The sequence below is a fragment of the Cololabis saira genome, chromosome 9 (assembly GCF_033807715.1).
Source record: "Cololabis saira isolate AMF1-May2022 chromosome 9, fColSai1.1, whole genome shotgun sequence".
Taxonomy (NCBI): domain Eukaryota; kingdom Metazoa; phylum Chordata; class Actinopteri; order Beloniformes; family Belonidae; genus Cololabis; species Cololabis saira.
Window position 1 is genome coordinate 27937452 of NC_084595.1, and position 17293 is coordinate 27954744.

Here is a 17293-nt window from a genome sequence, read left to right on the forward strand (position 1 = left end):
AACTGAATTTTCATTGAAATACGCATAAATATATACTACAGTGACCTCCGGAGTTGTTTTTGTGAGAGTATTTTACTTCTGCATCTGAAAAAGCTGAACCGGAAGTGAAGTAGCACCAGGGAGTGCGGTGAATTTCAACAATAGGAAAAATAATGGATCTTAATGTTAGTTGTGACACTGAAGAGGTTGTGAATGTGTATTCACACCAATATGATGGGCCACAGCCTTATAATTACGAACCCGTTAGGGCCCCCACATTCTTTTGATTGACAGCTGAAACTCGCTTTTTAAAAGGCTGATTTATGGGTCCGCGTTACACCAACGCAGACCCTACGGCGTAGGGTACGCGGCGACGCACCGAACGCTGCATGCGCCGCTTAACCTACGCCGTAGGCTACGCCGTCGATTTTACGCAGAACCATAAATCAGCCTTTATTCACCGCAGCACCCGCCCGTGTGCTCCTGAAAGAAACTCAGAAAATAACTCCTAAAAGATGGGTGAGTACTTGTAATCTAGTCTACGTCTACGTTTGTACTTTCTAAACGGAAAACAAGCTTATTATCTTCTCTTTTTTCTCATTAAATGCATCCAAAATAGCTGGGTATTTTTAAAACCGAATATTTCCCCCCCTTCGTTTATAAAATAATTTGTATCCACATTACATTGTTGTTAAAAAAAAAAAACCTTCCACACATAACCGAAGATATGCGTTTTCGACCACATTCATAAGCATTCCAAATCTGTAGATCATCTGTTCTTCCAGCCTTCGGGCCGCCTCCGCGGCGCAGCTTCCCCGGGAGCGGCGTCTCATTCTCGGTAACGAGTCCGCCCGTGTCCCGCCACGGAGCTGCCGCGTTAAATCGACGCAGCCCTACGCCGTACCCTACGGCGTAGGGTACGGCGTAGGGCTGCGCGTCGCTGCGTACCCTACGGCGTAGGCTCTGCGTCGGTGTAACGCAGTAAACGGTGGTCAAGAGCAGAGACCATTTATTTAATAAATAGCTTGGAGAACAGATGGTGGATCAGCTGTAGTTCTGTAGTAAACAAAGGTTGCACATTAGACGTAACCCTAACCTGCACTATGCTCTTTAAACTCCAGTCACATTCTCACATTAAGGGGCTGCTTCCATCACTGACATCTTCTGTCTGGGCCTAACTTAGTTCTTCTTTCTTGCTGGCCCTCTTGTCTTTTGTTGTTCTGTTTTGGGATATTTTCTCATTGCCATCAATGCCGTAGTAATGTTGATCTATTAAAGAGCATATTGCAGGTTGGAGACCCCTGTGAATCAATGTGTAGGAAAATAATGTAGGAACTGAATTTTCATTGAAATACGCATAAATATATACTACAGTGACCTCCGGAGTTGTTTTTGTGAGAGTATTTTACTTCTGCATCTGAAAAAGTTGAACCGGAAGTGACGTGACATCAGGGAGCGCGGTGAATTCAACAATAGGAAAAATAATGGATCTTAATGTTAGTTGTGACACTGAAGAGGTTGTGAATGTGTATTCACACCAATATGACGGGCCACAGCCTTATAATTACGAACCCGTTAGGGCCCCCACGTTCTTTTGATTGACAGCTGAAACTCGCTTTTTAAAAGGCTGATTTATGGGTCCGCGTTACACCAACGCAGACCCTACGGCGTAGGTTACGTGGCGACGCACCGAACGCTGCGTGCGCCGCGTACCCTACACCGTAGGCTACGCCGTCGATTTTACGCGGAACCATAAATCCGCCTTTATTCACTGCAGCACTCCTGCTCCGTGCTCCTGAAAGAAACTCCGAAAATAACTCCTTAAAAACGGGTGAGTACTTGTAATCTGTCTACGTTTGTACTTTCTAAACAGAAAACAGGCTTATTATCTTCTCTTTTTTCTGATTAAAAGCATCCGAAATAGCCGGGTATTTTTAAAACCGAATATTTCCCCGTATTTCCCCCCCTTCGTTTATAAAAAATGAGTATCCACATTACATCGTTGTTAAAAAAAAAAAAAAACCTTCCACACATAAACGAAGATCTGCGTTTTCGACCACATTTATAAGCATTCTAAACCTGTAGATCATCTGGTCATCCGGCCTCCGGGCCGCCTCTGCGGCGCAGCTCCCCGGGAGCGGCGCCTCATTCTCGGGTAACGAGCTGGAGTCCCCCCGGTGTCCGCCGCGGAGCTGCCGCGTTAATCGACGCAGCCCAGCTGCAGCCCAGCTGCAGCCCTGCTGCGCGTCGCCGCGTACCCTACGGCGTAGGCTCCGCGTCGGTGTAACGGTGTCAAGAGCAGAGACCATTTATTTAATAAATAGCTTGGAGGACAGATGGTGGATCATCTGCAGTTCTGGATCGCACGTTAGACGTCAGACTCAGAGCAGATTTGTTGTTGTTTTGGAGCATAATGTGACGTTGGAAAACGCAGAACTGCTCTCTGTCTCTGTCTACACGCATGTACATAAACTGAGTTTTCAAAAATCTTCACTTTGCCCGGAGTTTTTTTAAACATTCGTTTATTTGCGTTTTCATGTGGATGACGGGTCCAAACGTAGGAAAATATCTTCGGTTAAGCAGATACCCGGCTACGTGTGTACGGGGTCTGGGCAGTCAGATGGGGCAGCTGTGGAGACTGCTCCCTGGTGTGACGTCATATGACGCTGTGTTCGAAAAAAAAAGCGTTTGTACGAGCTTGGCTAAAATCAGCCACTTTTTCCTCTGAATACGTGCCCTTATGTCTTGTAAAACATATTAAATCCTACATTAACTTCTCACATAGTCATTTTCACATAAGGTCAGGTATCATTTTTGAAAAAATTCTAACCTGCAATATGCTCTTTAAATACAGCTGGAATAAAATTGGGTATTATCCTTCTTTTTCTGGTGTAAAGTCAAAGTTTACATCATTGGTGCCTCCCGTAATTGCATAAACAGTTAGGGAATGATATCTGATCACAAGTTGCCACTCGAGACGTTAACACCAGGTGTGAATGGACCCGGTTATTCACTTGTAATGGGATCACTCAGGAGGGATTTTAACTCCAGTTGTAAACAGGGACCAAAACCTGAAAGGGCCAGTCTGCTGTGATTGATTGCTCTTTAGTTACAAAACGCAGAGTGCGAGGCAGCTGATCGCTCTTTGAGATGTTTCAAGCCAGATGTCCGTTATACAAATGAAGTTTAGCATCATGTTTATAAGTACTAGAGGAAATGTAAAATTGAGGTGTTTGAGGCAGTTCAGTAACGGTTCCTTATGTGAAAGGAAAAAGACCACGTGGCGTAAGACTACAAACCAGAGAAATATATATATATATATATATATATATATATATATATATATACATACATACATACATACATACATACATACATACATACATACATACATACATACATACATACATACATACATACATACATACATACATACATACATACATACATACATACATACATACATACATACATACATACAGACAGTGGGGCAAAAAAGTATTTAGTCAGCCACCAATTGTGCAAGTTCTCCCACTTAAAAAGATGAGAGAGGCCTGTAATTTTCATAGGTACACTTGAACTATGAGAGACAGAATGGGGGGAAAGAATCCAGGAAATCACATTGTAGGATTTTTACTGAATTAATTGGTAAATTCCTCCTTAAATAAGTATTTGGTCACCTACAAACAAGCAAGATTTCTGGCTCTCACAGACCTGTAACTTCTTCTTTAAGAGGCTCCTCTGTCCTCCACTCTTTACCTGTTTTAACTGGTTATCAGAATAAAAGACACCTGTCCACAACCTCAAACAGTCACACTCCAAACTCCAATATGGCCAAGACCAAAGAGCTGTCAAAGGACGTGAAAAAACAAAATTGTAGATCTGCACCAGGCTCGGAAGACTGAGTCTGCAATAGGTAAGCAGCTTGGTTGACGAAATCAACTGTGGGAGCAATTATTAGAAAATGGAAGACATACAAGACACTGATAATCTCCCTCAATCTGGGGCTCCACACAAGATCTCACCCCCTGGAGTAAAAATCCCAGAATCACACGGGGGACCTAGTGAATGACCTGCAGAGAGCTGGGACCAACGTAACAAAGTACCATCAGTAACACACTACGCCGCCAGGGACGTCCCCCCTGCTTAATCCAGTACATGTCCAGGACCGTCTGTAGTTTGCTAGAGAGCATTTGGATGATGCAGGAGAGGATTGGGAGAATATTATATGAAACCAAAATAGAACTTTTTGGTAGAAACACAACTTTTCCTGTTTGGAGGAGAAAGAAAGCTGAGTTGCATCCAAAGAACACCATACCTACTGTGAAGCATGGGGGTGGAAACATCATGCTTTGGGGATGTTTTTCTGCAAAGGGACCAGGACGATATCGTTGAGATATACCTGTGATGAAAATTACAGGCCTCTCTCATCTTTTTAAGTGGGAGAACTTTCACAATTGGTGGCTGAATAAATAGTTTTTTGCCCCACTGTAAGTGTGTGTGTGTGTGTGTGTGTGTGTGTGTGTGTGTGTGTGTGTGTATAAAACCTACAGATGCAGCCAAATACACCATTCTCTTAGAAAGTCTTTAGTCATTGTACATTGATTGATTAACTGTCATTATCAGTAAAATTCTGACGGTAGCTTCTAGCACTCGGGTCGATAACCTTCCAAAGCATTTCTTCTCTTTAAAAAACTCAACTTGACAGAAGATCAGTTCAGTTGCTTCTTTAGTCTCACTTATAAAAAAATAAAAATATATAAAACAAGAAGAAAGTTATGTCTAGTTGCTTTTTGTGGCTGAACCAGATCAGAGTGTGTTAACAGCACATTGACAAAGTTCAGTGCTTTAGTGTTTACTAGTGCTCCTTGGGAAAATATTGATATAAATAAGCACGTATACAAACAAGAGTTTTATTGTTTTTGTAAATTGTTCCGTAGATTATAGTAGCTGTACTCCTCAGATGGCTTTGAGCTTGAAGATGATCAGAGAAACGTCCAGGATGTACAGAAGAGAATCACCGCCCTCTAGTGGAGAAGTGGAGTATTGCTCCACCTCTGCAGACGGGATTATTGGTTCAGCAAACAGTGGCAACATCATTGTTACTGACTGTTCTGAAGAGAAGCCAGAACCTACACAGCAGCTGCAAATGGGCTCACTTTACACTTTACACATCCGTTTACATCACTGTCAACATCCTTTGTTCTCTCTGTCTTTTTTGTTTTTTATAAACGTCGTTCAATCAAAATGCAGAAAGCTTCCCCTCTGTGCTGTCATGGAAGTGTTGCTGAGTAAAAATGAGTCCAAAACTAAACATTGAGTTTGTCTCATTGGTTTCCTGTTCTGAAGGGTGAGGAGCCCTCCCACACTGCCCCCTGCTGTCTATCAAATTTGCCTTCCGGCTTTACAATCCAACTCTTATTAAAATGTTGCTGTCTTAAACCTTGCGCTGAGCATTTATTCAAATGTTGATTTTTGCAACACTTTATTGTTCTCTTTTTCAGCCATTTATGTCACCCAGATACCCCGGAGGACCCAGACCCCCCCTTAGATTACCCAATCAGGTAAGAGCCACATTAATAGCTACTGGTAGCTAGGGTTGCCACCCGTCCCGTAAAATACGGAATTGTCCTTTATTTGAGAAAAAAATGTTGCGTCCCATATTGAACTAATACGGGACGCAATTTGTCGTGTTTTTCATTAATTTTTACACCATATTCTAGTTGAATTATTGAAATAAGTTAACTTTTACACCATATTCTAGTTGAATTATTGAAATAAATTAACTTTTACACCATATTCTAGTTGAATTATTGAAATAAATTAACTTTTACACCATATTCTAGTTGAATTATTGCAATAAATTAACTTTTACACCATATTCTAGTTGAATTATTGAAATAAATTAACTTTTACACCATATTCTAGTTGAATTATTGAAATAAATTAACTTTTACACCATATTCTAGTTGAATTATTGAAATAAATTAACTTTTACACCATATTCTAGTTGAATTATTGCAATAAATTAACTTTTACACCATATTCTTGTTGAATTATTGAAATAAATTAACTTTTACACCATATTCTAGTTGAATTATTGAAATAAATTAACTTTTACACCATATTCTGCACCTGTAGCTATATTATACATCTGGGCTAATGTGGACATGCATAGCATAGGAGGATATTTCAGCTGCTAGTATGGTTGTCTGTCTCTACAGTCATGAAAGTTCAATGCTATTAAAGCATTTTAAACTTTAAATCAAAGCATTTCGTTTTTTCATATAAAATAAACACATTTTTATTCAGTTTAGGTTTTTATAAGTTTTAGGGCTTTTTTTTTTGGCTCCTGCGCTGCTGAAATCAGGGCGTCCCTTATTTCTATTTCTGAAAGGTGGCAACCCTACTGGTAGCAGACTTAGCTAGATAGTAGTAATGCACATGCGTTAGTGTGAGGATATTGGGGGTCATGGATCTTATTTTATTTTCTTTTTTTTAGGGACTTGGAGTTCCAGGTAGCCAGCCAATGTTACCAAGTGGGATGGATCCCACAAGACAGCAAGGTGCACAACAAACACTGGCATACACGAGCAAAGACCTGGCATGAATGTATCTTTCAAGTTTAGTATTTTCAGGCAGAGCAATTCCAGACGGAGCTGTGATGGTCATTCCAGGCGTTTTAATCGCTCCATGGGCCGTACAAGTAGGACTCTGTGTTGTTACTATTGAGGCATTTCCCTGTAAGCCAAAATCAGGAAACCTCATGTAAAGGGTTCCCGAGGGCCCAGATATAGAGGGTTATACTTCCTGGCCAATCTCTACTGATGTTAGTCAAATCTTTAACACAGTCCAAAAAACTGTCAGTGTGATTAAAGTCTGGAATCTCTGGTGGTCAACCCATGTGTGAAAATAATGACCCACATTCCCTGAACCATTCCTTATCAACGTGAGACTGACAAACCCTGGCGTTTAGTATTCGTTAGTGGGTAAGTATCAGGAAAGGAGAGAATTCCTCTGATGGGAAAACCTGCTCATTCTGTATTCAGATAGCTCGCACACAACCTTACTGAATTCTCTACCCAGCTAGCTCACACGGTTGGCACCGGGCATGATGGGAGCGTCACTTCATCCGCTACTCTTATCCTAATTTGCTCGTCAGATGACGTGAACTTAGCTGTTGCTACAGAAGCCAGTCTTTATGCACTCGGCCTAAGTGAACCTTTTTTTCCTCAACATTCTCACTCATCAGGGGTTTTGTTGAAGCTACTCAGATTTAGTTTAGTCATGTTTAGTCCCAATTCTGCAGAGGAAAATGCTCTTACTGTCAGTTTTAAACATTACTCTGAGTTCTCCTGCTGGTCTTCTTTGATTAAATTTTTACCAAATACTTTGGTGTACAAAACAAATTTAAAAGCCACACTGCTGTTCTCGGTGGAGTTTTTTTTTCTTTATTTTTTTCAAATTACAGTCAGTTTGGCTATACAATTACCGTATTTTCTGGACTATAAGCCGCTACTTTTTTCATTCAGTTTTGAACCATGCGGTTTATACAAAGGTTTCTATTCTGTGGATTTTTCTTCCACCGCTCGGGACGCTCTAACCGGAATTAGAATCAAAACTAAGACAAAATAAATGCAAAGAAGAATACGCTACTTGTTCTTTAGCAGATAGAAGTAGGTAGAAGCAGATTTCAAACAGATAAATAGATAAATAAATAGCGGTTATTTTCTCTTGGTTCAGTCTCGTTTTAATCAGCAAAGTTGCTGCCGTGTTAAAAGACACTGATAGGAAAGGATCTATTTAGGTACAAACATGTACATCATTTACAGTTCAAAATCCTTCTGTACATGTAGTAAATATCTAATCTGACAACATAAATATCTGCGGCTTGCATATCTTTTTTTTTTAAATAGAGTGGATGCGGCTTGTATGCAGGTGCGGCTTATAGTCCAGAAAATACGGTATTTTTCTTCTCTGAAGAGTCAAAGTAGAGGTCCTTGATACTGTTGTATGCAATACTGTCAAAATATATTTAAATGAATTTATTCTGTAAAACTAGAGGATTTTGTTTCAATATTACTGATCATAAACCAGACCCACTGATGGACTAGTGACGTGTCCAGGATTTACCCCCTGCCTCTGGCCTGTAATGAGCTGGGATAGGCTCCAGCAGACCCCGTGACCCTGCAAAGGATAAAGCGGGTATAGAAAATGGATGGATGGATAAACCAGACCCAGAGGGTGGGTTTCCTTCTTTAAAGTACTTTTTTTAAGAAAGAAAAGAAGAAAAAATAAATTATAGTGGTAGATGCACCCAATTAAAATATTAGTGAACTTAAAAGTAGACAATCTCTCCAGTCTGACCCATTTTAAACACTGAAAAAAATGTTCTGAAGCAAACCAACTCTTTTTTTGTTTTCAGGACATCCAAATATGGGAGGACCAATGCAGAGGATGACTCCACCCAGAGGCATGGTGCCTCTAGGGCCTCAGGTGTGGTACAAAATTATTAGCAGGGCATATTACAATGTTTCTGGTCGTTCCTCTGTTGCAGACTTAATTAGGTGTATATTTGTGTCGTTTTCCCTCAGAACTATGTAGGTGGGATGAGACCACCACTGAACGCCCTGGTTGGTCCTGGGATGCCCGGTATGACCATGTGAGTGGTAGCTATATACAGTATATCTACCGTGTACTGTGTAAAATGAAGTATATTATATTAACTCAGGCATGCAGTGTAAATACTACACTGCAGCTTCAGTTAGGAAAAAAAAAATGGAAAAAACGACTTTTCTGTCATGAAAATGAACTCAGCACTTTTCTTTCAGTTTGATGGATAGCAACAAATGCCCAGTATCCTAAATCTCCTGCATCACTCAGCACTTTTCTTTGTTGCTTTCGCTGTCTTTCTCTACAAACTCACCATGGATCTATGCGGTCCATGGTTAGTTTGGACCTCACGGAGCCATGGTTTCCACTGTTTTGCCTTTCTTTTGTTGTTTTTCCTTTCTTTGCTTGTTTTCACGTCTCTTTTTTCTGGCGTCAGAACAGCTTGTTGTTGCCAACTCTGCCCAAACGAACGGGAAACAAAAGGGCCTGCCAAGAGCAGAAAGCTAAAGTGCATGTTTATGTTTTCCAGGGGACCTGGTGGCGGAAGACCCTGGCCAAATCCTCCGAACTCCAACTCTGTAAGAGCCTGACCAAACAGACGACAACAAGTTCACTCTCATTTTTCACTGTTTTCATATGTTCCTTCTCCGCTTTTGTAGACCCCTTACTCGTCTGCATCTCCAGGAAGCTATGTGGTGTGTACAAAATGTTTGCATTTCAGACGTTTTTTGGTGTGTTCCCTCAGTGGTCTATAACTTGTTGATTCATGTGTGACTCATGGAAACCAAACTCTCATTTCAGGGGCCTCCGGGGGGCGGAGGAGCGCCTGGAACCCCAATAATGCCGAGCCCAGCAGGCAAGCTCTGTGTCCCGTATGCGTCTACCGTATTTTCTGGACTATAAGCCGCTACTTTTTTCATAGGTTTTGAACCATGCGGCTTATACAAAGGTGCGGCTATTCTGTGGATTTTTCTTCCACCGCTCGGGGGAGTGCTAACCGGAATTAGAATAAAAACCAAGACAAAATAAATGCAAAGAAGAATACGCTACTTCTTCTTTAGCAGATAGAAGTAGGTAGAAGCAGATTTCAAACAGATAAATAGATAAATAAATACTGGTTATTTTCTCTTGGTTCAGTCCAGTTTTAATCAGCAAAGTTGCTGCCGTGTTAAAAGACACTGTTAGGAAAGGATCTATTTAGGTACAAACATGTACATCATTTACACCTCAAAATCATTCTGTACATGTAGTAAATATCTAATCTAACAACATAAATATCTGCGGCTTGCATATCTTTTTTTTTAAATAAAAGTGGGTGCAGCTTGTATACAGGTGCGGCTTATAGTCCAGAAAATACGGTACATACGGTATATTGATCATCTTCAGTCCACTTACTATTTCTGTGTTGTTTTTTTTTGTCAGATTCAACCAACTCCGGTGACAACATGTACACTATGATAAACACAGTCACTCCGAGTGGAAGCCGACCAAATGTGAGACATTTCTCTGTCTGTGTATCAGCGTCCACGTGAGACTTAGCAGAACCTGTGTGGTTATATAGAGAAGAGAAAAAAAAAGTCAATACTGATATCAATAAATGTCTTAACTTGTGATTATTCATCCCATGTTCTCTTGTCAGTTCCCCATGGGTGCAGGTAGCGACGGTCCGTTGGGGGGAATAGCAGGAATGGAACCCCATCACATGAATGGATCTTTAGGTGAAACTTCTGCTTTTGTTTGTCTCGTATTATCAGTACTCGAGTTGAGGGGGGATGATGGGGGATGGCATCCCCCCTGAAATAAAAACAGTCAAAATCATCCCCCCTGTAAAACTGCCATCCCCCCTTTCCATCCCTTATGTCATTTCATCAATGAATGTGGTTTTACTGCTATTTCAACATTTAGAGTCATCACCAGAAAAATAACTTATTTAACCATTTTCACCTGTTTCAAGTAAATTTTCACTTGAAATAAGTAGGAAAATCTGCCAGTGGGCCAAGATTTATCTTCTCATTACAAGCAAATAAATATTTTTCCGCTGGCAGATTTTTCTACTTATTTTAAGTGAAAATCTACTTGAAACAGGTGAAAATTGTTGTTTTTTCCAGTGATGAGTCTTTTTTAAGTGTAATGAGATTTTTTTTTACTAAAATTAGACATTTTAACTAGAAATAAGACAAATATTCTTGTTAAGATTTTGAGTTTTTGCATTGATCCATTTAACTTATCCTGTGAAGGACAGAGTCATATTGATAAGTTCAGAAAACTGTTTTTTATTGTTGTGTTTTGATGTATTTGATGTAAGCCCAGTGGATATTTAAAGCTTACAGAAGGCTGCATTTAACTGCTGCTATGTCATTCCTGCAGTATTTCTGCAGGTGTTTTGGTCAGTGCTATTATTTGTAATATATTATATTATTTGTAATCAGCACAAATTATCTGTCCCCATATGATAAAATCCACCATCCCCCCTGATTTCCTTTTACAACTCGAGTACTGCGTATTATTTTATGTAAATAACGAAAGCAAAGTATTCCTTTGATTGTGGGGATTGTATTGTGATGCATTTACTTTATTACTTTAGGGTCAGGTGATATGGACAGTCTCCCCAAGGTAAAACAAGCCGTTTAATTTCACTTTATTTCTTTGAGCTGCATTTCTGATCCATGTAGCTTTTAAAGTAGCAGCTGCCTTTGAGCAATGTTTTCACTCACCTTCCACCAGAACTCTCCTGGTAACCTCAGTATGAGTAACCAGCCCGGGACGCCCAGAGAGGACGGGGAGATGGGAGGAAACTTTCTTAACCCTTTTCAGAATGAAAGTGTAAGTTATCTCCTGTCTTAGAGATTGGAGTGGTTTATCAAAAGGTCCTGCTCCATAAAGTTCAGAATAAAATGTTTTTTGTTTTTGTTTTTCCATGGTTTCCCAGCAACCTTGCACTGACAGCAAAAGTCCACAAAGTAACTGGCAGTACTGGAGTTGAGGGGGGATGAGGGGGGATGGCATCCCCCCTGAAATAAAAACGGTCAAAATCATCCCCCCTGTAAAACTGCCATCCCCCCTTTCCATCCCTTATGTCATTTCATCAATGAATGTGGTTTTACTGCTATTTCAACATTTAGTCATCACCAGAAAAATAACACCAGAAAAATAACACCAGAAAAATAACTTATTTGACAATTTTCTCCTGTTTCAAGTAGATTTTCACTTGATATAAGTAGAAAATCTGCCAGTGGGACAAGATTTATCTTCTTATTACAAGCAAAAAAATCTTGTTCCACTGGCAGATTTTTCTACTTATTTCAAGTGAAAATCTACTTGAAACAGGTGAAAATTGTTGTTTTTTTCCAGTGATGAGTCTTGTTTTAAGTGTAATGAGATTTTTTTTTACTAAAATGAGACATTTTAACTTGAAATAACACAAATATTCTTGTTAAGATTTTGAATTTTTGCAGTGATCCATTTTACTTATCCTGTGAAGGACAGAGTCATATTGATAAGTTCAGAAAACTGTTTTTATTTTTGTGTTTTGATGTATTTGATGTAAGCCCAGTGGATATTTAAAGCTTACAGAAGGCTGCATTTAACTGCTGCTATGTCATTCCTGCAGTATTTCTGCAGGTGTTTTGGTCACTGCTATTATTTGTAATATATTATATTATTTGTAATCACCACAAATTATCTCATATGATAAAATCCACCATCCCCTGATATTTTTTTACAACTCGAGTACTGGTAACTGGGAATCCACACCAGATATAACATGTTTATTCATGAGGAGCAGCAGAACCAGAGCCAGACTCGGTTCCCTGCTTAAGTGTCTCTTTTGCCCCGTGAAGGAGCTGCTTACTGTAGCTTCATAGTTACCATGGTGATGGTGTCATTCTCTCAGCTAACTTTGACAAGGAAACACAATATTTTGGGGAAATCACTTCAAGTTCATGGGTAGCTGAAAACAATAATATAACTTGATGGCGGCAGAGAGTGATGTGATGGTACCAGTCGTTCTGTCACACTCACCCCCCTCTCGCTCTCTCATCTCAGCAGTACTCTCCGAACATGACGATGAGCGTGTGAAGACTCTGGGAGCAGGTTTGCTCAGTGGCCTGGTAAGCTGTTGTGGACCGTGGCAAAGCAGAGAGACAGATGTGATGTAATCTGGGCCAGTGACTTTCTCCCCCCCCACGCCAGCCCAGTCGGACCAGCTGGCTCAGGCGCTCTCCCTCTGTAACCCAGCTGTACCCCAAACCCCTTCATGGTTTCTATCCATATCTCTTCTCTCCTGTTTCTTCTAAGTGGTGACTCGGCTACATGCATCAGTTTTTCCTCTGCAACCATGAGACTGTACAAAGGAAGCAAATTGAAACAAGCCAGAGCAGAACTCTTCACATCCGGACCGTGGTTCTGGCTTTTGCCATCTTATCTCCGAATCCAAATCCCAAAAACGAAAAGCCAGTATCCTTAAGTATTCAGATGATTTAAACTCAGCAGTTTTTTGAATAATTTAGTCTTCTACATGGTCAGTGTCTTTTCTGTTCATAAACAACTTTGTCATTCAAGAGATGAGAAGTTGGAGACGCATCACAATCATATTGCCACAATGATTAAGTTAAAGTTTGTGCAGATATTTATAGTCTTTTCAGCATTTTTGGTTGTCTGAATCTGTAAGACCATCGACATTGTCTTTTTTCTGATCTATACTGAAGGTAAAGTTTTTTAACCTTTTCTAAACGCGTCCACACAGACCTTCAACTCTCACCCAGAGACGAATTACTGACACGAAACCCTGGATCTGCGGGTCAGTGTCGGCGTTAGCCTGTATAAACAGTATGAACAGGATCCATTACAACCATAGATGTTTCTGTGCATTTTCATTTGGAAATTCCTTTCAGCTTGTTACTCAGACAAGAAAAATACATTTAAACCTTAAAACGAGACTTCTGATTGTGCAGTTACACCGGCAGATATTTAGCCACCAACATCGGTGGTCGTACCAGACAGAGTTATTCTTTTAACGCAAAACCACTCATCTTTTTCTTTTCTTTTTTTTAAACAATGAATTCAAATGTCCTTTTTTCAAAAGTTCTGTATTCTCCTTTCTCTCCTTTCTCCTTTAAGTCAGGGGTCACCAATCCTGGTCCTCGAGGGCCGGTGTCCTGCATGTTTTAGAGTTTTCCCTGCTTTAACACAACTGATTCTAATTAATCATCGTCATAAGCTTGTCATTGAGGTCTGCACAATTCTGTTAATGACACAGTCACTTTTATCACGGTGCAATGAAGCAGGGAAACATGTAAAACATGCAGGACACCGGCCCCCGAGGACCAGGATTGGTGAGCCCTGCTTTAAGTCATATCAGATCAGTCACCCTTTGGATGAGGCTGGTTCAGGTTTCCACAGATGTTAATACCAAACATTACAGACGGGCCGAAGGTTTTATCTTTATTTTTATATATATATATATATATATATATATATATATATATATATATATATATATGTATATGTATATATATATGTATATATATATATATATATATATATATATATATATATATATATATATATGTATATATATATATATATATATATATATATATATATATATATATATATATATATATATATTATCTAAGAAGTCTCTGTGCTCCACTATGTGCTCCACTCATGAGTACTATGCTTTTGGGGAACTTCCCCCTCTGAGGGTCAACAAAATAGATTTCTCTCTCTTTTCAGCACTTGCGTAATCTTTTTGTTAAAGTTATAATTTATTTTTATTTTGCTGAGCCCCCTCTGAGTTCTACTTTGTTATTTCTGGCTCCAAATGATTCTCCGGTTCACGTCCTGGCAGAAAAACAGCAAAATCAGTGCAATTCTCCATATTCTCTTAGGGCTAAATATTGATCTTAGTCAGAAATCAGGATGGGAATCTACAGTTTAAAAAAGCCCCTTTGGCCGATCATACTTTGTAGGCATCCGGTTAAACTGTGATTTTGGTATGATATAAAAAGTTGGCTGGTACAGTGGGCTGAAATAAGTTTTCAATGTTCTAAACCTTCTCGGTGCCCATGATTAATTGTCATGTGCAAAGGTTGAATATTCCTGTGGACATTTTCCTCCCCCTACTGCAAAATGTACAGCTCACAAATGTAGCTCCTCTGTCTTATTAATGTATTTGTTATTATTATTGTTATTTGAGTCTAAATCTGGACAGATTTGTTGCAGGTGGGAGCAATGGACTGATGATGCTGAACAGAGACATTTTGATTTTGTTTTAGTGTTTGATCGAAGCCATAAGTGGGAGGACAAGAAGATGCATTTGTAAATTAGATCATTTTTCTGTTTTGTGGCAGTATATGGGACTTCATTTGTGATGTGTTCATTTTCTCTTTTTTATTCTTGTATTATGTTTTTGTAAATACACAGAGAAGTTTCATGAGTTTTGAATATGCTGGTATAAAGCTTCTCTTCCCTTAATCCATGTGTCGTCATCTATTCTTCGGGGTATATTTGATTGTTCTAAGACAAATTTAATCTGATTTCTGGAGTTAAATTCTTAAAGTCCTAAAAGTTGTACAGCAGTGTTTAAAACATGACAACCAGAACGTGACAGTGAACCGGTGATCGTCCTGTGAAACAAACTATGCGTGAGAGCTCTGCGGGCAGTTTGAATTCAAAGAAAGAAACTCAGGAAGAAAAAGGAGTCATGGATGATTTTGGACCCGTCCTGAAAAATGTAATGAATGTATGTAATGTAATGAAATGTAAAGTTAAATCAGCGCTTTAAAAAACAAGGTTTCCATGCTGTTCTTCTAGCCACAGGAGGCTGTTTCCAGTTGAGCTGCTTCAGCATCATGTTGAGAACACAGATGTAAAAGTGTTCTTATTGCTGATATTCACCCATCAACTAACTTTTAAAGCACAAGTGCATCTCAGTTCCTGATATGGAATAACACGAGCTTTAAAGATGCAAATAACAAATAAAAACAGGAAAAAAAATATTTTCAATTGTTTCCCCTTATATTGTTCCACATGAGCCCAAGAGAGTTGTGATTTCTGTCAACAACTAAACTTGAGTTGCAACAACCGTTCCTCCATCTCAGAAAGAGATGGTAAAGCTTTTAGCTGGGACCGTCAGATGTGTTGGCATCTGGCTCGAAGGACCAAGTACAAACACTTAACAATCGTAACATCACACTTTCTGGAGACAATAGAGACACGGACAGTTAAGTATCTTTTTGACTTGTGCAAGGAGAGCAGTCGAGACGTGTAAAATCTCAAACTTACTCTCACTCGTCTGCTGCTTCCTTTGCTTTTATTCACTCTGGGCACTCCCTAGTAGGTTACATAGCTGACTGCTCCCCTAAAGGGAGGGGAGGGGAGTGGTCGCAGTCAGTGGACAGGTAAAGATTGTTCTTGTTCTTGTTCGTTAGTAACAAGAAGTTTCTTCTTCTCTGCAGATTTCTGCTTTATACTGATAAACAGGAAACTTCTTGTGCAGCACTTTTTAATCACTTAACACAGCATTGTTTTATCAGTGTGTCACAGGCGTAAGCAAATTATCATACGTTCTGTTAATAGCGAGCATGATAACTTACTACTTATTTACAATAATTCCAACAATTACCACCTGAAAAACATTGCTAGAATTAAGGGGATTCTGTCTAAACAAGACATGGAAAAACTTATGCATGCATTCATTTTCAGTAGGTTGGATTATTGCAATGGCATCTTTACAGGCCTTAACAAGAAATCAATCAGGTCTTTAAAATCACCAGGAAACTGGACCATATTACACCGGTCATGAAATCGCTACACTGGCTTCCAGTGAGTCAAAGGATAGAGTTTAAAATCTTACTGCTGGTCTACAAAGACCTGAATGGTCTTGAACCAAAATACATGCTTGATCTGTTAGTTCCTATGAAGCTCCCAGACCCCTGAGGTTCATCTGGATCTGGTTTGTGGTTCCAGAACCAGAACCAAGCAAGGTGAGGCAGCGTTCAGTTATTCTGCTCCTCACCGGTGGAACAAACTTCCTGTAGACCTGAGGTCTGCTGCAACTGTCAGCTCCTTTAAATCAGGACTAAAAACATTACTGTTTACTCAAGCGTACTCTTAAATTAAATACCTACCTGCTGTACTCTACCGCCCTTATTTTTTAACAACTTTCGCTTTTTATCATCTTACCTCTTTTCTTATCATTTTATTTCATTTTATACTGTTTAATTGTGTCTTGCCACTTTTAATGTTGATGTAAAGCACTTTGAATTACCTTGTGCTGAATTGTGCTATACAAATAAACTTGCCTTGCCTTGCAAATGCTCGTCCAAAATGTTCTGATCACCTGCTGCTGATGAATAACTCCTTAACTCCAGTGGAAACATTCAGGGTGTCCTTACTTTTTTTTTAAGTCTCTGCTTCTCCATCTTGGCATATGTTTTAGGAAATAAATACTGAAAAGATAAATACATGATCCAGAAAAAAAAATCTGATCTTTCAGTGTTTAATTGTGCAACTTTGAGTACAAGTGTAAAAAAAAAAAAAAAAAAAGAAGCTAAGTATGACTTTGTTGAGAACATGACAAGTCATTTGTTTCCTGATTGGTTTAAATATAAAACCTTACACATCCAGGTTTTGATTTGATTTGAAGATGGAACATTTTACTAATAATTTAAGTAAATGCATAAAAAAGAAAAACCAG

At 39.4% G+C, this 17293-nt stretch overlaps 1 protein-coding gene across 1 annotated transcript in view; it reads left to right on the forward strand.

Annotated features, from left to right (window-relative positions):
- The window catches only part of ssbp2a (single stranded DNA binding protein 2a), a 71493-nt gene extending 57408 nt beyond the window's left edge, over positions 1-14085 (forward strand). Inside the window, exons 6-17 of the mRNA XM_061729023.1 lie at positions 5484-5543; positions 6482-6545; positions 8405-8475; positions 8574-8641; positions 9122-9170; positions 9252-9287; positions 9394-9448; positions 10015-10085; positions 10232-10310; positions 11177-11205; positions 11317-11415; positions 12637-14085. Of these exons, the coding sequence (XP_061585007.1) occupies positions 5484-5543; positions 6482-6545; positions 8405-8475; positions 8574-8641; positions 9122-9170; positions 9252-9287; positions 9394-9448; positions 10015-10085; positions 10232-10310; positions 11177-11205; positions 11317-11415; positions 12637-12669 (714 nt within the window). The 3' untranslated portion in view covers positions 12670-14085. The remainder of the gene's footprint in view (positions 1-5483; positions 5544-6481; positions 6546-8404; positions 8476-8573; positions 8642-9121; positions 9171-9251; positions 9288-9393; positions 9449-10014; positions 10086-10231; positions 10311-11176; positions 11206-11316; positions 11416-12636) is intronic.
- Positions 14086-17293: the final 3208 nt, after the last annotated feature.